Source organism: Rhizophagus irregularis, chromosome 25, assembly GCF_026210795.1.
Source record: "Rhizophagus irregularis chromosome 25, complete sequence".
Lineage (NCBI taxonomy): Eukaryota > Fungi > Glomeromycota > Glomeromycetes > Glomerales > Glomeraceae > Rhizophagus > Rhizophagus irregularis.
This window is the reverse complement of record NC_089453.1, coordinates 3,257,096-3,284,818: the sequence shown is the minus strand read 5'-3', so window position 1 is coordinate 3,284,818 and position 27,723 is coordinate 3,257,096. Positions and strand designations below refer to the sequence as shown.

Here is a 27,723-nt window from a genome sequence, read left to right as displayed (position 1 = left end):
AAATATAAGATAGAAACGAAATAAAAAAAATAAAATAAAAAATAAAAAAACATACCTTTATTAATTGTAGAACCGAAAGAACTAAAATATCTAAAAAAAAATGAAATAAAATTATTGAAAACCGAAATATGAAACAGTAACAAAATAAAAATAATAAAAAAATAAAGAAACGAAACGTAAAGTGAAAAACAACTGAACCTTAATTGCAGAACCGGAAGGACTAAAGGACCTAAAAATAATGAAATAGAGTAGTAAGAAACAAAGTGTAAGCAGAATGTAAGTTAGAAATAAAAATAAAAGAAAAGAAAAATACCTTGAGACCGAAAAAAACTGAGACCGAAAAAACTGAGGAAACGAACCTATACTAAAAACGAGATTCGATAAACAAACATGACGCGATCATGTGGCCAATCTGGCCAATCAAAATATTAATTCTGTCACGTGATCGAGGTCCCAGGCGATAATCGCCTAGCAATTTTCAAAAAATAAATATGATATAAAATAAATAATTTATTAATTTTTCATTAAAAATTTTTTATTAAATTGTAATATTTACATTACCAAATCGAGGAGACCCCACAGTTCACCATGCCAGTATTATTTTTGGAAAAAAAAAAAAATAATTTCCGCGTTATATTAAAGTTTTCTTTTGAATTTGGATCACCTCATTACGTAGATCATCCATCGCAGGTTTAGTCTGGATATGATTCATATTATTTATCGTAATAATGTTACGCAAACATGTGTAACCACATTACATATTTTTTTATTATATATTTTCCATTTCGTCTTAATGATGGAAAATAATAAATTTATATTTAACGTTCATTTACCAGAGAATATTGAAAAAATTGAACAACCTGTAGTTGTTGGTGGTGTAGTAGAATTGGGGATGTGGAGAACCCCCATTGTAAAACTTCGTCAACCATATCCTCATGATCCAACTTACTGGCAATCTGATCCTGTCACTATAAATATTGTTGATAAAAGAAATATTTACTACAAATATGCTATTTATGTACCTAAGTCGTCACTTAAAAAAGAAGTTATTATATACGAAGGAACTAGCGATCTAGACAATCGCACGTTAGATTTTAATAGAAGCAGCCAATTTGCTATATGGAAAATAAATAGATTTTCTTTTGTAGATTATATTTATGATTCCCTCAATTCTGATAACCTTAAAGATAAAATTTTGGAATATCAACATTTGTTAACTCTCTACAATAATTTTACTATTATCGCATCACGGCGCCATTTCATTTTACGTCATAGTGATGATCAACTTAAAGAAAAGCGACAATTTTTATGTCTTCTCTTGGGATATGACATTCAGAGAACAAATGATGTACTGGATAATAAATTTCCATCTGGATCATTACTTAATGCGTTTGAAGATCATAAAAAAGAAGCTTTGCCTTTAGACACAGAAGATCAAATGTATGCCGCTATTATGATTCTAGTTCATCATAACGCTTTTCAATTGAAATTTGATTGGCTCATTATTTTTATAATTGCGAATGAAATTGATCCCAATTATACCTTCATTGATCGTTTAAAATCCTTAAAATATTCTGATGAAAACTTGGCAAAATTCGTTGAAAAATGTAAAACTATTAAACCTTATAATGAAAACATTAAATTTGAATCTTACATCAAGATTACAAAGGTAGTAATTTAAATTTGACTTAATTGATTTTAATTAAATCGTATTAAAGTTTTTTTAATTTTTTTTTTTTTAGTGGTTAATCCAATTATGTCACAATATGGACTCTCTCTTAAAACTTTGGAATGATGTGCTTTTTCATAATAACGAAATTGATAGAACCATCTTTAAGCATTTTATTGACCAAATTCGAAAGTGTGTCTCCCATGATGATGCTGTTGCCTTGGAATACCATTTTAAGAGACTTCCAGGAGATTTTCGATATGATGTGTCCGAAGTTTTTCGATCTCATACTTTGTTCTTACTTGAAGGTTCAAACAGGAAATGGACGAATGAAAATATTACTGCCATTGTAAACCTTCTAAATAATGATAGTCTGCATTGGAGTAAAGATGAAGTTATTCAATTATTAGAGTTAATATCTCAGTCACATACTTTGGAGATATTGAATTTATTTCCAGAAATTTTAAATGATTGTTTCCGTAGTGATCTTACAGATACTAAAGAGAAAAAAATATCAGAATGTTGCCTAGTTTGGTTTAAAAACTTTATAGACAAGCTCAACTCATCAAACGAAAGCGACTTGATTTTTTTAATGTTTCAACGATTAGAACTTGTGCATCCATTTCTTAGTCAAAGGATTAATGTTTGGCAAAATTTATCAGATATTGTTATAGAAAGAACAAAGAAATGTCAAGAAAATCAAATCTTTGATGCAATAAAATTAGTAGTAGTACAAATTAAACAAAATGACGTTAAAAAATTATTTTTAGACACGGTAAAAGAAATATTAAACAAACACTATCCAAAAAATGATTAGCTGAATATGCAATTATATTAGCAGAAACACAATAAATATTTTTAGTGCTTAAATTTTTTTTATTAAAATAATAACTTAAAATGAACGAAAATATTTGTATCATATGAATAGATCATAAGTTCAATAATTCTTCCGAAATTTATTAATTTATTTGGGCTAGGATATTATATTACGTTATAAATCTAAATAATAAATATTCCATTTAACGATTTATAGTTTTATACCCATTAATTTATATTAATTATTGAAAATATATTGAATGGAGATGAAGATATCATGCATGACAATATGGTTATTGACGCAGTATTTGACATGGTTAACTCATAACATTAATATCCATTTCAAACAAACATTTTGATTCAGTTATTTCTAAAAAGAAAGCTTTAGATGTACTCGTTTCTTAAGACTGTGAAATTTAAAATTAATTTCATGAAATTATTCAATATTAATCATGTGACCGCTCATCGAATCTGTTGGTAAAAGTATTTTATATTATTTTAAATTCATTACATGGAAATTAAAAATAAAATAAATTTTAAATAACTTATTTTGTTAAAAGCAATTATTAATGGAATAAAAAAGAAAATAATTTTTTATTATAATAGATATAAGAGTAACTAAAAAAAACTAAGACGGGTCCGTCTATAGCGTGATATTACATTAATTGTAGATTGTGTCTTAATATTATAGCCCGCCTTTACATGAATTTTTTTTATAGCGAATTTTACAATTAACTTGATCAAACGTCATTAAAATTATCCATCAAAGATCTTCTATTTTTTTTTTATTATGAAACCTTTTCAACAATATTCTTTCATCATGATGAAATTTGCTAATAGTATTATCATAAAGAATTAAACTGAACTAATGACCAGACCAGATGACGAAATATGGGAAATTTAGGATAATAATGTAACAGCAAAATTTTTTTTAAAAAAAAAAGAATTTTTATTAATTAAGAAAAACAAGCAAATACAAGTCGCTTTGCATCTTCCACTTTCTATTTTATCATTTAAGGTTTTATCTTTCTGATTAAATTCTTTCTTAATTCTAATTAGGACTTGCCCTTTTAGTAAATTGATAATAAAAGCTCAAAAAAGTGTAACGTATTTATGTATAACGATAATATATAAATAATTTTATATTTTAAAAGGTCATTTAATTGCAGAATCTACAGCATTTTATTCTAAAAGGAACTGCAACAAAATCTTTAATATCAATTATGAAGCTTGGAAAAAATTGTTTGTTAGATAGGGTTTGGAACCTATATTCGACCTTCGGATTTAAATCCGATTTTTAAAATTCGAATAATATGAAGGAACTGGATATAAATAAATCGAAAGCAAGGTTTTGGTTCCTTCGTTTCGCGAATTTTCTGAAGGAAACGGAGAAAGCCGAATATATTATACTATAGGTTAGAATAAATCCAATTCGAAACATTTGATAGATCTAAATTAACATTATGTCACTAAAATGTAGAAAGGTTAATCGTTGAATTGGATCATATATAGTTCAAACAAAAAACTGTAATCATATTTTAAACTTACAATTTAGACACATATGATTGTAATAAAAATATTATAAAATACAAAACAAATATATAAATTAACTCTTATATTACATGAATTATTTTTTTAAGTTTTTCAATCTATTTTGAGCACTTTGAAATCCTTGTTTTGCAGATTGTTCATATTCTTCGGTAGAAAAGGGAGATTTCCCGCTAGACATCTCCCATAGCAATACACCAATACTAAATATGTCACTCTTTTCATTATATGAGAATAATTGTGTTGAATTTTTATTATTTTTTCGTTTACTAAAAAATTTTGGATCGACGTAAGGAATTATTCCAAATAGATTTAATTGTTTGGACGCCAATCCAATTCTTTTTGACAACCCGAAATCAGCCACCTTTATTGTGTTTTATACAAGCTTTGTTTATACTACAATTAGTACAATGTATACCAAATATTAATTTTGTTAAACAAATACTACAAATACTAATATATCTAAAACTGCGGAAATCGGAACCTCAAATTGTGATTTTGATCAGTTACAATTTCCTAATTATAATTATACACGACGCGAATATAATTATGAGTCATCTTTTATGGAAAAATTTTATGATGTAAATATAAAAACCCTCTATCCTCACTTTCTTTCTCTTCTCTCTCTCACCTTTTCCCACTAGTCTCTTCCCCTTCCTCTAGCCCATAGTCGATTTTTATAATTTTTCTTTTCACTGTTTGTCTAAGGAAATATAAATATATATTTTTTAAGAAACGAGTATATATATTAATTTTAGAAATATCTAGAGGCACGAACTTAAAAGTTACGTGACCTACAGCAAAGAGCTCTCTAATATACGTACCAAGGTGTGATGATACGATAAAAAAATTTGGTCAAATTAATCAAGACTTTCTATTGTTATTTTAGTACACTTGTTAGTATATTAAAGAAGGTATAATTTCATGAAAAATATTATCATCAATTTCCTTGATATTATTTATATATATATTTTTTTTATTAAAAAGATCAAATATATTAAAAAGACTTTAATGATTTTTAGAAAGGATCCTCACTATCCCGCAAAGTTAAACACCATTGGTTTGGGAGGAGTCGTCCAGCCCAGTATCCCAAGAACTCAACAAACCCTTAGCACTCGTTGCACCCAAAAACAATTTGTTATCGGAAAAATTTTTATGCGAAATCACGTGACTTCGAGACTGGGTGCAACGACTGCATTATTTCTCATTGTTGTCCCTCTTCCGGACCTTCTTTTCTCTGGCCTTTTCCAATAGTGTCACCAACTTCTGCCTCGAACTTTGTGATGGAGTCAGCAGACCAGTTCTGTTAGCTTTTCCTTTACTTCTTTTAGACTTTCAGATGTATAAAGGTATGTTGAACTGTTTTCATAAAGTCAAAGAGAGTGGGCTTTGCCTGCCCTCATTTCTGGTAAGGTGAACAAGTGGATGCAATGATCAAGGAAGTTATGGCAACCTTGTGAGCTGGCAGGTCTATCTATGATAACTCTGTTAACTGACGGACCTGGCTGAGATACGAATAAGATCTTCTCAGTGTTGAGGTCTACTGTTCCGCAATGAGGAATAGTTATGTGTCTTCCTCAACTTTGACTCATGCAATTGATTTGTTCTCATTGAGGACTTTTGGATTCAGAGAACTGGAAGCGCTTCGTGGCCACAGTTTTACTGTGAACGTCCTTCTCTGTTTTCAGAATTTCTGGATGATAACAATTTTTTGTGTGTCCAGGAGAGATGTCAGTGAAAGGACACAATAACCTAAAGCTGTGTTTTTGTAAGTTCTTTCAAACAGATACTCGTAGCTTTACCTTTTATTGTGCAATTTTCAGGAACGGACGGTGAAAATATCGACACTAATATATAGGAAGAAGATCCGAACTGCTTCGTTATGAAACTTGATACTTTAGAAGGATACTGCCTCACGTCACTACCAGATGGTGGGATGAAATTAATACTTAGTGAAAACTAACCATCCCTTTTAATTTATAGATGTCCCACAAGAAATTTGTAAGAATATTTAGTTATAATGAAGAGTTGAATGATGATTCTGAGAGTCATGTGTAATACATTAAATTTTTTATGAACATGAATAGTAGTAAATCTTTCCTTATCTAATTTTCTTCCTCTATAATTAATAATAAAAAAATATATATATTATTATATTTGTTTTTTGCTATAATAAAAATATCTACATACTGAAAAATTGCTGTAACTAATTTGAGATTCTTTCTCTATGATTACTTGGTGCATGCGCAGCTTCTGCAGCATTGGTGCTGTTAGGAGTGTTTATCCAAATCTCATATCTAAGATCCGATCACCCACTTTTGCCGATAAAATGAAATCCAATCTAATAAAAAAAATTAAATAATATTGTCATAAAATTATATTAAAAAACTACAAAAATTTACAAACCAGACATATTTTCTTCAGCTGTTTGAATCTTATCAAATAATGAATCAATTTCATTTTCAGACTTAGCTGTAAGAAATACGTTCATTTCATCTACTACTGCTCAAATTATACAAATTAAATATAAATTAATTTACAGATTTACAAATTAAAGTATATTAATTTTTAAGATATGTATTAAACATGCTTGATGCTTATATATTATTTTTACAGAAATTTTCTTTTGTAATCAAAATTTAATTTGTGATTTGCAAGTGTTTTGAATCTAAATATCTGTAATTCCACTTAAAAAATAAGAAAAAATTATTAATATTTAATTTTTTTTAAAAAAAAATGCTTTTTATTAAAAATCAAATCGCCCAGTTAATTACGTCAGATTATTTGGTAGATCCATTTTTATCAAAGAATATTTATAATTACGAATAAAAAATATTAATATTTTATTTAAAAAATTTTATTTTATCGCGCTTTTCAGAATTCTGCTACCCCGTAGACGCTTATTGGCTATAATCTCTGATCATTTGATAATCTGATAAACCTTTTTATTAGGTGATTTGTATGGGGGTAGCAGAATTTTGAAAAGCGCGATAAAAAAATTATCATTTAAATCCTTTTTAATAAAATTTTCATTTATTATGACGAAAAAAAGTTGATCAGCCGGTTAATTAGAGAAGATCATCCATTAATTTATCCGGTCAATCCAAAATCAAATACAAAAAAGTAAATTATTAGTATTATTTAATTGACATTCAAATAATAATTAATATTTTAAAACATAAAAACACAATTAGCACAATTTTTTATTTAAATGTAACTAAAATCGCAATTTTTATTTATGTTTTAAATTAATCGCTATTTTTCATTTTTATTAAATATAATTGAAAACAAAAAAACTTTACTCTATTATTTATTAGTATTAGTGGAACTTACCGAGGCCTTCAATCTGACCAAAAATAATACAATGTATATTCATAAATAAACATGAATTTGTGTTTATTGGATACATTTAAAAAAATAGGACGTAATTTATTTGTTTATGGTTAAAAAATTCTAACAAAATATGTGGCAACAATTTTTTTTAGCAATTCGGATTATGACGAGCGAACATCATTATCCAATTTTCTGAAGCCTATATAAACAACTGTTTACTCGTATGAAAAAACAATTGATGTCATGATAAAACAAAAACGAGTTTGATGCGATGGATATTTAGTTAATCTCCGCAGTAGCACGTGATTATACTTAATCCGAAGTTATGATATTGATTTTATAAAATGTATGAGTTCTACGAAATGCATTTTAAAATCAATGATTAACGTAGGACAAGTATAATCACACTACCCTCCCATTTCCCACCCTACATTAGGATATAGTAAAAACGGCCTAAAGTGGCTTATCGTGGGATGTTAGTTTATTTATAGTATAAGTTTATAATTTTAACTCTTGTAATACTTGCCGCAGCTAATAAAATGGGACTTCCCTAGCGTAACCTGGAAAAAATGTCACGAAATGGCCGGCATTACGCAACTTGACTGAAATTAAGTGTGGCACACATGTGACGAATAATGTGTGACGAATAAGTTTTTACCTACTCGAAAAAACTAAGTCCCTCAGATACTTATAGAAAATGACAACGCGGTGGGGTGTGACGGTTGTGGCAAAAAAACATCACGTGATTTCATGACATTTTTTTCAGGTTACGCTGGGAAAGTCATAAAATGGCCGTTAGTTATATTTCTATTTTTTCCAGCTGAAATTAAGAGATAGCTGAGATGAAATCCAATGCCATCAATTACACCCATGATTGCATACAATTCCCATTACAAATTATTAGTTCCATAGGTTGCATCAATCACAATAGCATCAAATTTGGTCAGTGTGGTGTGGTGAAACAATGAAACATATATCTCATTTCATTTATTAATATTGTTTTATTAGAAAGAGTATATAGTAAATTAGTACGGTACGATATGATGTAATTGGTATGGTACGATCAACAATGTAAAGGTAAAAAGAAATAACGAATTTTATTTAATTATATAATTAGCTATAAAAAGGGCATTCTAATTAGTACTGGCCAAACAAAATGTAATTTTTATATGGAACATAAAATTTGCTATAGAAATTAGAAACCCTATAAAAAAATTGGATACGTTTTTTACCTTAGAAATAACGTATCATAATAGTCCGTTGAAAATAAAAATATAGGATTCGTATGGAATTTACATGATTTGATCACCGATTTTATCATATACGATGTGCCGGATGTGGCACTGAATTTACTATTTATATTACAGTTTATTATAGTTGTACTTACATAAATTTAATTCTACTTTATTAAATTAAATAAAAATAAAAAACAAAATACAAATACATTATAAAATTCCGTCCCTTATCAAAACCACCTATTGCAACCAAAGTTATCTATAAGTTCAGGTTCATTCAGAGTCAAACAACCTAAAAAACAAAAAAAAAAAAGAAACATAAGAACGTCTAACTTAATTGGAAACCAAAACCCCCATGTAGTATCTGCAATCGTCCAAGTTACCAAGTGTCAGCATTCCTACAAAAAGAAAGAGAACTCCAGAATGTCTAACCTACATAAAAGAGAAGAATCTGAACCCAACTTATCAAAAAAAAAGAAAAAATCCCCATCCTACAAAAAGAAAAGGACTCCCAAACTAATCTACAAGAAAGAAAAAAGAAACCGAATCTTCCCACAAAAAAAAATCTGCTGGCCTATGAAATAAAAAAAGGAATAATATAAATAAAAAAGAAAGAGTAGCGAGTGAGGAATAAAATAATAAATCAAAAAAAAAATATTTTTCTTTAAAAAAAGAGGGGTGACAAAGTTAGGAAAGTTAAAAAAAATTTTTTATTTTAAAAGGAAGAACGTCAGGGTTGGGGAAATAAAAAATTTTTTATAAAGAGGAAATAGAAAGAAGAATTTTTTTTAAAAAAAAAAGAAAGGGTGGCGAGTGGAGAATAAAAGATTAAAATCAAAAAAAAATTTTTTTTTAAAGGAGAGTGACGAAAAAAATTTTTTTTTAAAGGGAGGTACGAAAAAAAATTTTTTTTTTAAAGGGGGGTGACGAAGAAAAGAAAGAAAATTTTTTTTAAAATAAAAAAAAATAACAAAATAAAAAAATAACGAAAATAACAAAAATAAGACAAGAGAAAGGAAAGACGAAAGTTAATATAGACAAGATATTAATATATCTGAATGAAACATGGCAATGAGCATAATACGAACAAATTATATTTGGTCTTGTTGGAATTTGTTATTGCGAAATACCTTTTTGTGATTGCTCGATAATAAAATAATTCTTTTCCACTGCCTTCATTAAGTGTTATATACTCGAAATATATTGACAAATATTTTACGTGTTACAATCGAAATCCCAGTTGCTATTTAAAAGCGAAACAACAATAAAGCATTCAAATTCGGGCGATTGATCGCCAGATGAACTACGAAATGATATTAATACATAGCAAGAGAATTATGTCACAAAGTTTTTTTTCTAGGATCACTTGTTTATTCGATCGAGTCTTCTCTATGAATTCATTTTTCATATACAGACATACTGCTAATCCGTTGGGTTAAGATAATTTTGGATTTCCCTTTTTAAACTTTGTTTTAAATTTTATTATCTCATTTATTAATCATTTCGGATTTTGTGCTACTGAAAATTATTTATTAATCATCATGGATTCGTCATATGAAAATGTGGCACAGGTTATTCGTGTAACATATTTAATAATAAAAATCGCTGCTCACTTTTTTTATTTTTCTTTTCATGCTTTTCATGCATTTCATGTAAACTTTAATTTTAATGGAAAGAAAAAAAACATTTAATTTTCACGTTTACTTGCCAGAAAATATTGAAAAAATTGGGCAGCCCGTAGTTCTTGGTGATGCAGACGAACTAGGAGCGTGGGGAAGGCCTATTGTAAAACTTCGTCAACAAAATCGAACTTATTGGAAATCTGATCCTGTTTCGATATCTATTATATCTAGTATTCAATACAAATATGCTATTCATATACCTAAATCTGATCCTACATCCAGAAGAGAAAATTTTGAATTTGAAGGATTTAATGAAATTGATGCTGGAGATAATCGTACGTTGGATGTTCAGAGAAACGATCAATTTGATATATGGAAAATACGTGATGATTTTTCTTTTATAGATTATATTTATAATTCTATCGAAATTAATAACCTTAGAGATAAAGTTTTAGACTATCAACACTTATTGACCCTCCACAGTGATCTTACCATTCATGCATCAAATCCCAAATTTATTATCGATCGAATTGATGACAATATTACAGAAAAACGACTGTTCTTATGTATTCTCTTAGGGTATTATATTTCAAAAAGAGAAGGCTTGTCCTATGAACTTCCGGATAATTTCCCATCTAACTTATTACTTAACGCGCTTGAGAATTATAAACAAGAAAGTTTGCCTTTAGACGCCAAAGATCAAATGTACACTGCTATTTTAGCTTTAATCCAGCATAATGCTTTTCAGATGAAATTCGAGTGGCTTATTATCTTTTCAATTGCGACTAACGTTGATCCCAATTATACCTTCATTAATCACTTAAAAGGCTTAAAGTATTCTAATGAAAATTTAACAAAATTTATTGAAAGATATAAAATCATTAAAACTTATACTGAGAATATTAAATTAGAATCTTATGTTGAAATCGCAAAGGTAAATTTTGGATAAAAATTTTTAAATTCTGATTTGATTTGATTTTAATTACTCATTTTTTAAATTTTTAGTGGTTACTCCAATTATGTCACAATATTGACTCTCTTTTAAAAATTTGGAATGATGTTCTTGTTCATAACAACGAAATTGATTGTAATCTTTTTGAGTGTTTTATTGGACAAATTCGATCTCATGGTGATGCTGTTGCCTTAGAATGCTACTTTAGAAGCCTTTCGAAAGATTATCGAGACCGTGTTTCAGGAATCGTCCGAAATCAAGTTATATCTTTACTTGAAAGTCCTAATAAAAAGTGGACATATGAAAATATCGATGCTATTAAAAAATTATTACATGATAATAGTCTGGTTTGGCACAGAGATGAAGTTATTCAATCATTAGAGCTAATATCTCAGTCACATACTTTGGAATTATTAAAAATATTTCCTGAAATTTTAGACGATTGGTTCCGTAGTGATTTTTCAGATACCAAAGAGAAAAAGATACCAAAAATTTGTGTAATTTGGTTTAAAAATCTTCTCTCCAAACTCGATACAAGCACAAGTAATAAAAACGAGAGCAATTTTATTTTTTTGGTATTTCAACAATTAGAACTTATGCATCCTTTGCTTTGCCAAAGGATTAATATTTGGCGAGATTTGACAACAATTGCCATAGATAGAGTGAAGAATTGTTCAGAAGACCGAATCTTTGCTGCAACAAAATTAATAGTACAAATAAAGCAAGATAATGTTGAAGTATTATTTTTAGAGATGGTAAAAGACATGTTAAATAAGTCTACTCAACAAACTTATGATCAGCTGTTGAATAAGATACGCATTATTTGCGATTGCGAAACAGCCGAGATTCTGGACGTTCCAAACATGTAAGTTTTTTTGTAATAATTTTTTGTCTCTTAAATATGTTAATGCTTTAATATTTTTTTTTTTATTGTTATTAAAAAATCGTTAGGATAAGCGAAGATATTTTGTATCATATTATGACTATATTGCAAAGCCAATCGACTGTATCCAGCGCTTCAGAACATTATTTGAATATTTTAAAGGCTAGTAAATTTTGGAATATTATATTACGCGCTATTGGAAACGTCGCAAAACTTAACTCAAACCCATTTGTTAAAATTATTAAAATGTCTATTAATGAACTTGCTGGATTTCTTCTTGAAAAAACTATTGATGTCCAATTATTGCAAAAAATTTTAGAATTTAATGACGAATATCTATTTCGACATTTTGATGCGGCTGTTGCTGAGAAGAAAGCATTAGGAGACGTAATCGTTTCTCGAGATGAAATTGCAAAACTTAGAAAGATATGTAATAATTATCAAAATCAACTCGATGTACTTTCCAAATTTTATAACGGATTTTGTCCAAACGATAAAGTAACAGATGTAGCTGATTATATTCGAGATTTAAAACAACATTTGCAAAATTCAGATAAAACAAAGGTGAAACAAGTGCTCTTATCAGATCATTGGGCATTCCATGAGAAAACTATGGACAGTGCAAGAAATTGCTACAAATTTAATCGATCTCAAGCTTTTCGAAATATCTTCGATTTTTGTATTAAGGAAGACGCTGCTGCAATAAACGTAGAATACATCGCTCAAAAATTAATTCCAATTGTCTTTGAAAAGTATAATGCTATGTGTATACAACTTAAGGATTGGGAAAAGTTCAAATGCTCAGAAGCATCTTTGCTTTGGAAAAATGTTACAGATGTTAGTTCGGAGCTTGATTTGATGGAAGGCTGTATAATCTCTAAAAGTCAAAGGTTTGTGCAGACTCTTGATTATCTTTCAAAAATTCCTCATTGGGCCCAACGACTCGAAGAGCTAGAAAAGGTCGTGGAAATGGAAATCTTCAAAGTACCACACAATGAAGATGATTGGCTATCAAAAGCAATTCGTATTTTAAAAGATGATTCCATGCACCTTGGGCAAATTAATAATTTTTTCGATTACCTTGATAGGAATCTTTCTAATGTTAATCAAGATTGTTGGAAATTGATAAAAGAGTTATCAAGCGCTGAAGAATTTTTAAGTTTCTTAAAAAAAATTGCCGAACATGATATTAAAAATCTGATTAATGGTGTGTATGATCATTCGGAGGAAAGATTGATTCAAGAAGATACTGTTTCATCACTCATCCAAGTTAAACAATTTTTATTTCCTCTTATGAATAAAAATATGGAAGCTATTTCTGATTTGTTGAAAGAACTATTAAATGTCATTAAGAAGAACTATACCTTAGGAGAAAAGATTGCATTATGTAATAGTAGCAATATGGCGCTGCAAAATATGTACAATAATATTCAAAATCGTGGAGAAGTTACTAAAGAAAAAATCAAGAATGCCGTAATTAATGGGACCTTCACATTTACACTTAACCAAAAAGAAGACAAATGCTTAGTTTCTTTACAATATCCCTCTAAATCTAATGTGAAATATAATCTAAACGAAATATTAGATTTACGTGGACGGGCTCTTTTGATTGCAAACCAAAAAAATTCGGATATAATAAATAACGAAGAGGCAGAAATGTCCAAAGATGTTATGGATAAATTTGTTGCCCAAGTTGATATTGTTCAAGAAATAATTAACATAGTGTCCATGTTAATACTAATGGGGCATTTTGGTTATAGAAAATTCGAAAATAAATTACAAGGAACGGATAATATGAAAGATTACCTGAAATTTTTAAAGGAAGAACTTAAAGAATGGTGAATTTCAATTATTTTTTTGATATTATTGCTTTGTTATTCTTTATTGTAAGAAAATTAACGAGTTTGTAATTTTTACAAATTTAAGGCAAAGTATAGTAGATCGTGCACAACAAAGATGTTATTATTTGACATTCTTTTTCGCTCGCCACATTTTAGCATTCTATGATTATTTCACGTCAGAAAAATTAGATAAGGATAATGAAGAAGAATGCAAAATATTGATTAGATTTGTAAATAGTAAAGCCCAATTACCGACAACTCGTAAGGATATACAAAAAATTTTACGTGGATCTAAAAATTATCTTGAAATTCTTACCGAAATTGGAAATGAATTAGAAAGAATTTCTAGAAACGTTCCAAAACAATCTCGTAAACCTAAAGCTGCTGGGCAACGCGTAATGTCAGATATTGTTACAAAGGGAAAATTATTTGTTGCGGCTTGTACTGACAAATCAAGAGTTTCAAATGTTATTATGTCATTGTATACTAATCATGGATATTATCCCGAGCCGTGGCAACTCCTCATATGTACTTCCATAACTACAATGGAAGAACTTACTATTTTCATTAAAAGAAGTTTTTATGCATCAAAAAATGGATATGAAAATCACTTATTTTGTATTGCAAATTTGGAACTATTGGAATTTGAACTACAATATAATTTAGTTAACCAAATTAGATCAATGCAAAGAATACATGATCAAGATAAGGAATATCTTTTGGCGCTTATTTGTTGTAGGGAAACTGGAATGCATCATCATATTTTAGATCAATTTTCATTGGATGTTCATGCAACCAATGGTTTAATTACTGATACAATGAGCCAAATTTATAGAGAATTGTGTCAGAATGTTATACGTGTTTCTTCCGACTTATCAGGACAAGGTAAAACTGAATGGATTAAAGAAGCTAGTTTCGCTAAAAAGAAAATTCCTCGTAGCATATTAATAAGTGATGATATGGAGTTCGGTAGACTTGTACGTCAATTCAAAAAATGTAAACTCCGACCCGTAGAAAGCTTACATATTAATATAGTATCATCAGACCATCCTGAGGATGTTAACATGTTCTTATTTGAGTTATTAACTTTGGGTATAGTTTTTACTAATGTTGATATAGCCTGCTTACCTCCTTCGGAAACGCCCACATATATATTTATTGAAATAGCTTCAACAACAAAGCAACATTTACTTAATTCTCTTCCTATGGCAAGTTACTTACTATTCAATCATTTGTCATGGAATATTAAGAATTTGAGAGTTTCTCAAGAAATCAACAGTCCAATGCAGGTTGCTTGTAGTTACTTGAATTTATTAGATCGTAATGAAATAGATACAAAAGAAACTCTTTTCCGGATAGATAAGACAATCAAAAACCCATTACCAATAGAACGCTGTCAAAATCTTATTGCAAAATATTTCTTTAATAACAAAAATGCTGCAGATATTTCTTCATTTAGATTTGTTGAAATATTTATTAATGTACTTGCTGATCAATTGCTTCGCCTATCATCAAGTCAATTCTTTACTGTAGACAATCTTACATTAATGGTAAAAGAAACTAATATTAAAACTTTAATAGTAAAAAGCTTAATAGATGTTTCAAAAGATTTCGCGACCAGATCGGTTAAGACCAAAGTGGCACAATTAGAATCTATAGCTGCAGATGCTAACAATGCCCGTCTTAGTACAATTGTTCAATGGGATGATTCGAACCATATTCTAGGATTCTTCAATTCTCAAAAACTAAATACCATCTCAGCTTTATATCGTGACAGAAAAAAGGTTCATGATAATGTTAAGGTTTTACTAAAAAGTCAAATAATTGGCGATCAAACAAAATGGGAACTAGATGATTATAATTCGATGTCCACAAATGCCCTCTTCGTAAGGTTGGAATATTTGGCACGAAGATCGACGGAAAAATTAGAACTTCCTGAATATGCTTTGTCTGGTGATAATTTAATAAAGATGGCTTTAATTCTTCTAAGAACACGTGCAAACATTCCGGTCATAGTTTGTGGTGAAGTAGGGTGTGGCAAGGTAAAAAAAATCTATTTTAATCTAATTTTTTTATCTATTCTGTTATTAACAATTTCATAATTCATACATAGACAAGCTTAATTACCTATTTGGCTATGATGGTCGAAGTTCAATTCTTAGCTCTTAATCTTCATGCTGGAATTGATGAAGGAATTATTATGAGGTTTATGAATGATGCTTTGAAAAAAGCAGAAAAAGGAGAAATTTGGTTATTCTTTGATGAGATCAATACTTGCAATCATATAGGTTTACTTGCAGATTTAATATCTCATCGAATGCTTAAGGGCAAACCTATACATCCGAATATTCGTCTATTCTCTGCCTGCAATCCATATCGTAATCATACAAGAATTCAAAGTGAAGCTGGTTTGACAAATAAGGTGAAAAGGTATGAAGAACATAGCAATCTTGTTTATCAAGTCAAACCACTTCCCGATCAAATTATGGATTATGTATGGGACTATGGTGTATTAAGACCAAAAGACGAATTAAAGTATATTGAAATCATGGTTGAAAAAGAATTAAAAAAATTAGGACATCCGGTATTTGCCGAACTTTTATTTGTTTCTCAAAAATTTATTCGAAAGGTTGAAGAACCATATAGTGTTAGCTTACGTGATGTTAAACGAGCTATAACGTTGGTGAAATTCTTTTATAATTCTATTGAAAATCGTCCGGTTTACAAGAAGGGTCACAAATATCCACCACCTGGAAATCCAACTATAACAACTAGATCTTATGTTTTAGCACTTAGTCTCTGTTACCATTCTCGATTATATGATCAAAATTTACGCAAACAATATCGTCGCGAAATGGGACAAATATTACAAAATCATGAAGATTATATAGGGGAGCATATGTTTGCCAAAATTATTCGCGAAGAACAAGAAGATTATATTAACAGGATGCAATGTCCACTTAATACGGCATATAATGAAGCTTTATTAGAGAATGTTTTTGCTATGATTGTATGCATTTTGACACGAATCCCACTGTTTCTTATAGGGACCACTGGCTCTTCAAAATCTTTGGCAATTCGTCTTATAAGTTCGAATTTACGCGGATCTGATTCAAATGATAAATATTTCAGAAAGTTACCACAGATTTACATGATTCCATATCAAGGATCTTCATCTTCAACTTCTGACGGTTTAATAAAAGTTTTTGTTAAGGCAAATGAATATCAAGAAACGACTTCTAAACAATTTCCTGTTATCAGTGTTGTTTTACTTGATGAAGGTAATTTTCATTTCCCTTGCGATCTTTATTGCATTATTTTGTTGGGTTTTTAATTGAAGTTGACCGAATTTATTTTATTAGTTGGTTTGGCTGAAACAAGTCCTTTTAATCCATTAAAAGTACTTCATTCTCTGCTTGAGCCGAGCTATCCGGCCACAGGACCAACTGTTTCAGTGATAGGAATATCTAGTTGGCGTTTAGATAATAGTAAAAGTAGCCGCGCATTACTCGTTCAGAGGTATTATTATATCAGTTTAATTCATAAAATTTTGCAAGATTTTCTTATATAACATTTATATTTTTTTATAGGCCACAATTTAGTTTAGATGATTTAGTTGATACTACTGAGCGCTTATTAAATACAAGGGTTATTGGTTATGGACAAAGAGACGCTTTGGAACCTTTAGCTAAAGCATATATGGATTACGAAAAAAATGGCCAAGCTTTGCCTAACTTTCATGGTCTTCGCGACTATTACGCATTGGTCAAACAGCTTTCATTAGATGAAATGACTCCAGAGAATATACAAGTGGCATTGGCTCGCAATTTTGGAGGAACAGAAAATAACAAATTATACGAAAAATATTTTGGAGGCGTACTTAAGACATTTAATAATCATAAACCATGGTTTTATAAACAAATTTCTGTTAAAAAATTGATCAATTCAAATTTAGATGATTCTGATGCACGTCATTTAATGGTTATTGGTAAAAGTGACTCGATCGTAAATTTATTAACTTATCAGTTAAAACGAAGAGATTTGGATCCCGTTGTAATTTTAGGATCACAGTTTCCTGACGATCAGGATGATTATTCTTACAGTGTTTTAAGTAGAATAATGGTAAATAATTATTTATTTTTCCACTGTAATTTATTTTTTTTTAATCTATTTGTTGTACACGTATGTATTGATGTATACTATTATTTCAGATGTGTGTAGAAGCAGGTAGACCATTGATTCTAACAGACTTAGAAATAATTTATGGTAATTTCTAAATTTTACTAACATTTCAGATATGAAATATCCAATGTGAATTCATTAATCAAAGAAATAAATTTGTTTTATTTGTTTTTTTGCTTAATAGGAAACCTTTATGATTTATGGAATCAAAGTTATATTGTAGTAGGAGACAAGGATAATCCTAAATACTTTACACGAGTGGCACTTGGGGCGTATGCTAATCCTATGCTGTGAGTAGTCATTGAAATTATGATTTACATTATGAGTTTTAAATACATATTCAAAAGAAAACTTCTAATCTATATTTTTATTAGTTACGTTTCGCAGTATTTTAAATGCATTGTTGTTATGGATGAGAGTAATTTAACTTCGGTTAACCCCTCACTTTTTAATCGATTTGAAAAGCAAAAATTGTCAATAAATGATATGCTTGACGATAAACAAAAATTACTTATTGAATATTTAGACAATTGGATAAAGCAAATGTCAACTTTGGTTAAAACTAATTCAGGGATTGACTTAAATAATAGATTCACCCGAAGGGATTTATTCATTGGATTTAATAAAGATGAAACTTTACAAAGTTTAATGTTTTACATTACAAAGAATAATCTCGAAGCTAATGATAATGAGATTTTAGAAAAATGTAAAGAATCATTAATTGCAATAGCATCTGCTGATGGAATTATAAGAGCAGGATTATCAATTTTAGAACAAGATGAAGTTGATCGGTGGAAACATGTTTATTTCAATCAACAACATCATAATGGCCTTTCCAATTATTTTGACGCCTTATTTGATCAAGATAAATTGTGTTCAGATCCTAAGGGACAATTAGTGATTATAAACACATTTTCTAAGATAACAGTAGATTTTAAATCTTGTTTACAAGATTATTTAAGATATCAAGTACATAATTTGTCGACCATTAAGACCGAAGTTCAAATATCGAAAATTGTAAAAGATTTCTTTTTTGAATCAATAGATCAAGTTTTAATTCTTCAGTGTGATATTAATACTATTAATATTAAATGTGTCAAATTAGTGAAGTATATTATTGAACAGTTTCGAAGCGAGTTTTTGGCCAAAAAAGAAACATGTGAAATAAATACGACTATTAAGCATGCATGTATAATATTTCATATTCGACGAGACTATGAATCAAATTTAATAAAATCTAGTTTTATTTGCGGCTGGAAACAAATTACTATTGAATCGTTAAAATCATCAGAGGCACCGTTAGCGAATTTTTTGGATAAGTCATTATATAAAACAATTAATTCGGAGCTTTTTGAAAAAATAGTTGATTCAACAATGCCATTTGAAAAAATTCTTAAAAATGAATTATTATGGTGTTTATCATGTATAAAATATCAACATTCCAATGTAAATTATATCAGGTATGGTAGCTTTATGTCTTACTAAAGAAGATTATTTATAACATTACTAATTTATTGTATAAATTTCATTTTTGTAGTACGTTGGGTAATCAAATTTTAAGCAATTCGATTTTTGTAAATTGTATTAAAACTAAAACTTTTGAATGGGTTTTAGAAAATTGCAAAAATTGGCAATATGAAATAGTTTTAGATAAAACGTATTTATCAAAATTTACTTGCTTATCACTGGCTTTACAAGATTATATAAGAATAATTATTAAGCAGACTGTTGCTAAAATTATATATTCACTTGAAAATTTATCAGCAGTAGCTACATTTTTCAATTATAACAATAAGGAATCTAAAATAAAAAATGAATTATCCGATTTATGGAAACATTTCTTTATGGATAATACAATAATCAATATTAATAGTTTATGTGAACCAAAACCTTCTATATATAAAATATCTCACTTAATTATTAATGATCTCGAATTTCCTTTTTCATATTATTTCTTTGATCAAATTGATTCTTATAAAAGGGTATATTATGAGGAACTAGATATTTTAAAGCAAGTTTTAGAAAATGATGATGGATTAATTGAAAATCATCTTGAAGATTTTAAGAACAATTTGATTTCTATATATCCAAATTTTGAATATTTGCAAAAATATTCAGAGTTGTATTATAATGATTTTATTAAAATAAATTTATCAATTTATTCAACGAAATTGGATTTTATTTTAAGACATTTAATTGGAATAACTGATGATAAAATTGTAAATCCATTTATTCTTCATACTCATTGGTGGAAATATGCTGCAGAAATTCTAATTCAATTAAAATTGGCTGAAACATTTCCAGATCTTATTACAAAAGCTCAGAATGATTTTATTGTATATGGTAAACTTGATCGATACCTTTTCAAAGAATCAATTAATTTGATTTTACAAAATATATGTGATGATAAACCATGGAAACAAGATATGGATTTTATTTCATCCATATATTATAAAATTAATGATTCAAAGAATTTTTCAAACTTGCACTTATTATTTATATGCAATGATTTATTAAATATTAATACAATTCCATTAGAAAAAATCAAAGAAATTATTAATTTAGGAAAATCCACCAAAAACCAAGAAATTATTACAACTGAAATTATCAATTTGGTATTTAGTAATTTAGACAATAACAATAATGAAATTCCTATTACATCATTTATTAAAAGAAGCCTTAACCTTATTTCTTTGGAATCAGAAATTCGTTTAACTCTTTACAAACATATATTTTCACAATATTCTTTCAAACTAATGAATAATGGTATAATTAAAAAAATATTTACTACTGAAATCCAACAAAACAAACAAATATTTTTCATGTTAATTAAAAATTCCGAAAGGGCTTTACAACTTTCAATTAGATTGAAAACTATTAATGATAATATTAACGACATCAACTCAAATATGGCTGAGTCTTGCTGTGAAATAATTCAATCAATTTTCAATCAATTTGAATTAAATGAATTGTTACCTTATTTTAAGAATTCAATTGAATCATCTACAAATCAAGAAGATTTGCCTTTACAACAAATAACTTCAATTGCATTTTTAAAAGAATTTATAAATAAATACTGGAAGAATTACTTCCAAAAAGATAATTCTTTATCCAAGTCATTAATTAAAGAAATTAATAATGTTATGAAAATCAGTGGTAATCTATTTATGCATTCAATACGATCTTATTTTATGCTAATTTTATATCAACAAAGTTCTTTTGATATAAAGCAACTCGAAATATTAAAGAAAGAGTTTACATTTTTTAAAAATTTTACTAATATAGAGTCAATTACCAATATGGAAATGTATTTTCCTCCTAAACTTTGGAAATCAATCATAAAAGTGAATTTTAAAGATTTTCATACATATTATAATAATAATTTGGATAAATATCCTTTACTTTCAGTATTTTTTAAACATAATAAGAACTTAAATTTCATTAAACACCTTCATCCAATTATTAGATTTGTAAAAATTTTAAGCTTTAAACTTGAATATCATCTAACTAGAAAAACAGCTCAAATTATGACATTTCATGAATTTATTAAAAAAGAATCTGCAGATGATAATGAATATGCTAATTTAAAATCTTTATTTGAAGAATTTGCTATTAGTTGGAATTCTATTATCAGCCATATTGATCAATATCAATCTGAAGAATTACTCAATAAGCCACATATGAATCTTGAACTTCCTGTAATTTTTGGATTAGTTGAACAAAAAAATAATGGAATTTACTTATGTGCAATTTTAGACTTTTTAATTAAATTACACAATGAATTTTTAGACGATATTATAAATATTCCAATTGAAGAATGTAAAAGCCTTGACTTTATAAAGAATTTGTCTTGGAATTATTTAAATTCTAAAACGTATTTTATTATATCTACAGTAGCACAAGCACAAGATAATAATTTTATTAATTATGAATGGAATGATAAGATTTTAAAGTATAATCAAAGAAATATGGGTATAAAGGGAAATGTAAACTTTATATTTGATTTACAAAAAATCGAAATGAAATTAGCAAGAAAATTAGTTATTGATAAAGTTTATTTTAAAATGGAAAATAATCAATTTTATTTAAAAAACTTTTCATTCAAATATGAATTATTTCATAACTCTCCAAAAATTCTTTTTGATATTAAAAAAGTATTACTACAAGTACCTATCCCGGGAGATAAAATTCTAATGATATTGACATTCTTTCAGCAATCAAATTCTTCATTAATTTTAAATAGTTCAACAAATTCAGCTAATCTATCTGAATTACTATTTCTTTTTGAAATAATGCTTTGTTTTATCAAAGAATTATCAATTCAAAATAATAGTATACCTATTTTAGATTTTGTTGACCAATGGTTGAAATTAGCGAGATATAATATAGCAACTATAGATATACTTAAAGAGTTTTCTTTAAAACATATTATTGCATTTTATGAATTAATTGAAGAACAAGTTGCTAATTCAATAATTCACAATATAGATGATAAATTTAAAATTCCATTAATGCAGCAAATGAAGGATTCAATCAATAAGGTTGTGAGTTATAATAGTCAAAGTCAACAACTTATTCCTGCTAAAGCATTGGCTCTTGCTTTAAAAAGATTTATTTATAGATTTTTATTAGTTAATTTTAATATTGAAGATCAGAATTTAAATACATATATTTTGGATTTCACTTTAGATTTGTGGACTGGTGATATTAAGCAAGAATTGATTGAAAAATTGTTTCCTACTTGTTTATTAGTATCTCATGCTTATAATGCTTACACATTTATTGTTAGTGAAATTGAGGTATGTATTTAAGAGAATTTTATTGAATTTATTTTTAAAATAATTTATTTTTAATATTTATTAATTAATATAAATAGAAAACAATGAAGGGAGAAGAAAATAATGAAAGTTTTACATCTGCATCTTCATCAACCACAAGAAAAAATTTGATTAAAAAATTTAAGAAGTTTACAAGTTAGACAATACTTTTATTACCTCTTATATTTATTATTTTTCTATATTTGAGATTTGATATATTCGTTGTATTAATTACATTTAAATAAAATTTAAAATTTAAAATTTGAATGAGTTTCATAGTAAACTGAAAAAAATCTTATTTCCATGTTGAGCTTTTTCGATATTAATAGTAAATATTAAATTGAGATTTTTTTATTTAAAAATGAGACTTTGATTATTTACTTGCGTTAATGTGACGTCTAGAATGAGAGCCACTGTTTCTGATATTTCTTATATTCAATTAGAACGTTACATAACATATTTTAACATATTTCAGTTAGACGTGAGATGACTAAAACATGGTTTTTGTTTATGCTTAAAGATATATCTCTTTTGTTATCCATGTATTAATTATGTTTTTACAACTTATTATGCTACAACGATACATGAACTAATCAGTGCCAAATCTCGAGAATGCTAATTTTGAGAAAAGAATTATTAATCAAAAGGCATCCTTTTGAGGCTCTTTTACTATTTTTCCTTTATTTATTAAAAAGAACGATAGCCATTCTTTCATTGAGTACCAACTGCTTAGTTGTTGAAACAAAAAATTACTTTCCGCCTTGGCTTTCTGTAACAAATCTTCTGCTGATCATAGATCATTTGATGACATCATTATTTGCGCTCCTATATCCCTAAACTTGTTCTAGTATACTATAATCTTTACAGCAAAATTCAAAATATATGGGACACTTTACTAAAATTAAAAAAATAATATATATATATATGAAGAGGAGTGATAGGAGACGAAAAGGAGCGATGGGACACTTGAGAAATTTGTTATCGGGTAGCTAGTAGTCAGGTTATTAAAAAAATATAAATAACATGTGATATGTGTAAATAGATTATTTTTAATACCAACTCACACTATTTAAATAATACTAGCTCTTGTATTTTAAAATTACTGACTATTGCAATTTTTCAGATTCATATTTTTTTATTTTTTTTATTTTTTTACTATTAACTCTTCTAAATCTCATCGCAAGTAACTTTATTCGCAACTTCATTTCAACCTCAAAATCTGGGTTTCTTTAACTATATCGTTCTATAATTCAAGAGTTAAAATGGAATTGTCATATCCTGGATTTTCTGCTGTATCTAACAGTTCAGGTGTATTAACTAATGTTGTTGACTTCATTTGCACAAATTAATGAAATTAATTGTTTCATCAAAATTTTTCGCGGATTTGCTGTACTAGCAGCTTAGATTGAAAGAGCTGTCAGCGGATACATTATTAATAATCGTATTATTTGTGAAATTATAGTAGTTTATTTTGTGTTTGTACTATCAAAAAGTGGCACAATTTTGCTTATAGTATAAAAGGCAGGCTAATTATTGAAAAAAAAATCTTTACTTAAAAGCATATTTGCATGACTATAATAACGAATTATATGTGGTCCAATACATTTTTATTTCTTTTCTTTGTACTGTATATACTGTATATCTTGTAAATATTCAAGATTGTGACAAGCAATAATAAGTCATCTTCATAATATATTTTAGATTTTGTCATAAAATAATTTTATTATTAATTTATTATATTATTATTTAAAATAATAACTGGGATAGGTTGGGGTGTTGATACTCTAATCCGAAGTCCTTTAATTTATTTTAATAAAGCCTAAATTTATTGCGTAAAAAATGAGAATATAATTTTTTTTTATCTGTTGTGGTTTGCCGCTGTTTAAATTTATTAGAAGTTAAGAGATAACATATATCATCACGTGTTATCTATGTAGGCATGTTCAGAATGTATACTTTGTGGCACAGCACTTAAAGTTAAATTTTCCCTTAAAATATCATATACTTTAAACATTCTAAAAGTTTGTATAGAGGTTTAATGAAAAAGACAAATTATTTAAAAATGATATTTTTGATAATGTTAAACATGTTCATAATTTTATTTATAAAATTCTTAATGGAGAACGACCTAAAATTACAGAAGATATACTGTATAATAACTAATCTGATTTTTGTCAGTAAATGAAAATAATTCAATAATCAAAACAAATATTTTTTTAAATTAACAAAATTATAATAAGTTTATACGAACTTCAAGATTAATTTGAGACAATTTTGTGACTAATTATATTAGCAATGAAATATAGGAAGTATTTCATAAAATGTGAGTAAGGAAAGAGGTGTACGTTGATATTATTAAAAAAACTATTCAAGATTGAATTTTTAATTTGGACTTGAAATATTATTGTATAGTCATGCCACAATCTTTTAAAATAAAATTGAATTGTATACTTAGACTATAAATGAATAATATATCATTTATCTATATAATTAAAAAAAAAAGTTAGATTATCCTGTCAACAAAATGATTTAATCATTAGATTCAATCATTTTTGTGCACAATTTATTATATTGATTCCAGTGTGTAACTATAAATTTAATGCGACTGTTTCTTTTGTAAAAAGAATAATAAAAAATAATTTTTCAAGATATTTTTTTACAAGATGAGAAAAAAAAAGATAAATTAAAAATGGAAAGTGATGTCTATTTTTGTTTTAATAAAAACTACTATCAACCTTTTTTTTCTTAACAAAAAAAATCATGGAGAATAAATTAAAATTGGTAAGTGATTTCTTTTTTTAGCAAACAAAAATAATTTAAAGGTTAGTTTCATCTTTATTAACAATATCTTTACTAACAATATTATAATATTGATGCATTAACTTGAATTGATTTGCAAAATCGGTTAGATTTCACTTAATGAAAAATACAAAATTTATTGAATATTCACAAATAGTATTATATTTCTATTATGTATTTACATATAATTTTAAACCAAATAAATTCTTTATTTTATTTAAAAAAAATCAGTTTGAATAGTAAATATTGATGTCATAATTATATCATACAATTTGATTAGTAAATATTGATGTCATATTTACATCGTATAATTTTGATTAGTAAACTATGTAAACAATAAATAGCTATCTTATTTTTTCTTTTCATACTCTTGTCTGGAATTCTTCATACTTAGAACTCTAATACCAATAAACAAGAAGCTATTTTAATCTTGAAAATGCGACCAGATTTTTATTAAAAAAAAAAAAATTTTTTTTTTGTAAACACAAATACTTTCATAATAGTGCCGCAGAAAACTGGAAGATAAATGATGTGACTGTTACAAGTGAAGAGAAAAATAATAAGGCGAATGAGATAATCCTCAACTGGAAGAAACAAAACTTATCTTCTTTATATTGATGAACAATTTTGAGCATTTTTTAATGTTCTTTCTGCTTTCTTTTTTAAAAGAGTCCAAGGTAATTTTTAATAGTAATAAATATTTTTTGTTAATTTTTGAATTTTTGGTGCTGAACAACACATTTATTATCACGCATAGTGAAAAGAAATTCCAAGAAAAAAAAGAGGATAGCGAACTTAATATTCATTGTATTATTTTGCAACATATCACTTCATAAAAAGATGTCATGGAAAGGAATACATCTTTAATCCCTTTACAAGAAGAAAAACAACTCTCTTCAGAATTAATTATAAGTCCAAGACTCATTTACTTTTTTTAGAAAAAAAATTGGTCGGATGATCCAGTTTTTCTGTATCACCAAAACAATCCTTCAAAAGACGTTATATGACTTAAAGCAAGAAATCATTCAGGTCATCCAAAGCGTCATATCCCCTAATAAATGTTATTACCTTGGTCGTGCCACAAAATCATACAGAGATGCGTCAAGTGTTGAAGTTCCTGAAAATTCTTATCCTAGTCTTAATATTGCACCACGTTGCACCACGAACAGTAAGAGAAAATCATCAGAAACTTGAATATAAAGTTTGTATTTTTCGTCCAGTTCCTATTCTTACTGGGCAAAAAGCTCATCAAAGAAAAAGGTGAAATAAAGCTATATTTTCTGACGAAACAAATGTTTTGTAATACAACTCAAGTTCGCTATAGAAGTGGAAACTAAGGCCAGCTCGTGAAACAGCAAAACACCCTTTAAAGTTCATGTGTAGAGAAAAAGGAGCTGTTGGTTTTCACATGTTTAACTAAAAATATAAATGGTGGACTTTGTCGTGACATTTTGACTCAAAATTTATTTGAGCAAACTCGTGTGGATATTTCAACATCCAAGCACCAAGCTAAACTTAACCTTCTTGACTGACTATCGAAAATTTATGAACATCCCATCAACCCAAGTGGTTTATATGTCAACAATAGCAAGGTAATGGGAGGCCATTTATGGGAATTTATGGGAATTTATGTCTTAATTTAGTAAAATCTATACCGAAACGTATAGAACTGATGATAGAGAGCGAGGATCGCACAATAAATAGATCATTAAATTTTAGTATTCATAATCTATGTATTTGAGAGTCAATTTATGTAAAGCCAGTGCTTAAGTAGAGTTAGAAAATATCGCAAATCGAGCTAGGAGAGAGGCGGATTGCACTTTGGGAACGAAAACTAAAACTCAGGCCAGCGCGGAAGTTGAGAAATTAGAAAGTGCGTCGATCCCCTGTTATCAATATGTGAGTATTGATTTTTGCTGTAAATGACTATGCTATCCTTATGAAGTTTATTTTCTAATAGGAAAATTCTCATTTTACCATGGTTTAGAAACAATTATTGTGTCTTAATTTTATTAAACTGATTTAG

General features: G+C 27.7%; 2 protein-coding genes across 2 annotated transcripts; both read left to right on the top strand.

The window, feature by feature from the left end:
- Positions 1–796: 796 nt before the first annotated feature.
- OCT59_017119 (uncharacterized protein) lies at positions 797–2,486 on the top strand (the record flags this gene model as incomplete). The annotated part of the gene is made up of 3 exons (XM_025320133.2): positions 797–1,669; positions 1,743–1,861; positions 2,042–2,486. The coding sequence occupies 3 exons, from the start codon at positions 797–799 to the stop codon at positions 2,484–2,486; spliced, it is 1,437 nt and encodes a 478-aa protein (XP_025172105.2).
- Positions 2,487–26,651: 24,165 nt separating this feature from the next.
- OCT59_017118 (uncharacterized protein) lies at positions 26,652–27,723 on the top strand (the record flags this gene model as incomplete). The annotated part of the gene is made up of 3 exons (XM_066146150.1): positions 26,652–26,865; positions 27,469–27,596; positions 27,685–27,723. 3 exons carry the CDS (start codon positions 26,652–26,654, stop codon positions 27,721–27,723), a joined length of 381 nt encoding a protein of 126 aa, XP_066003871.1.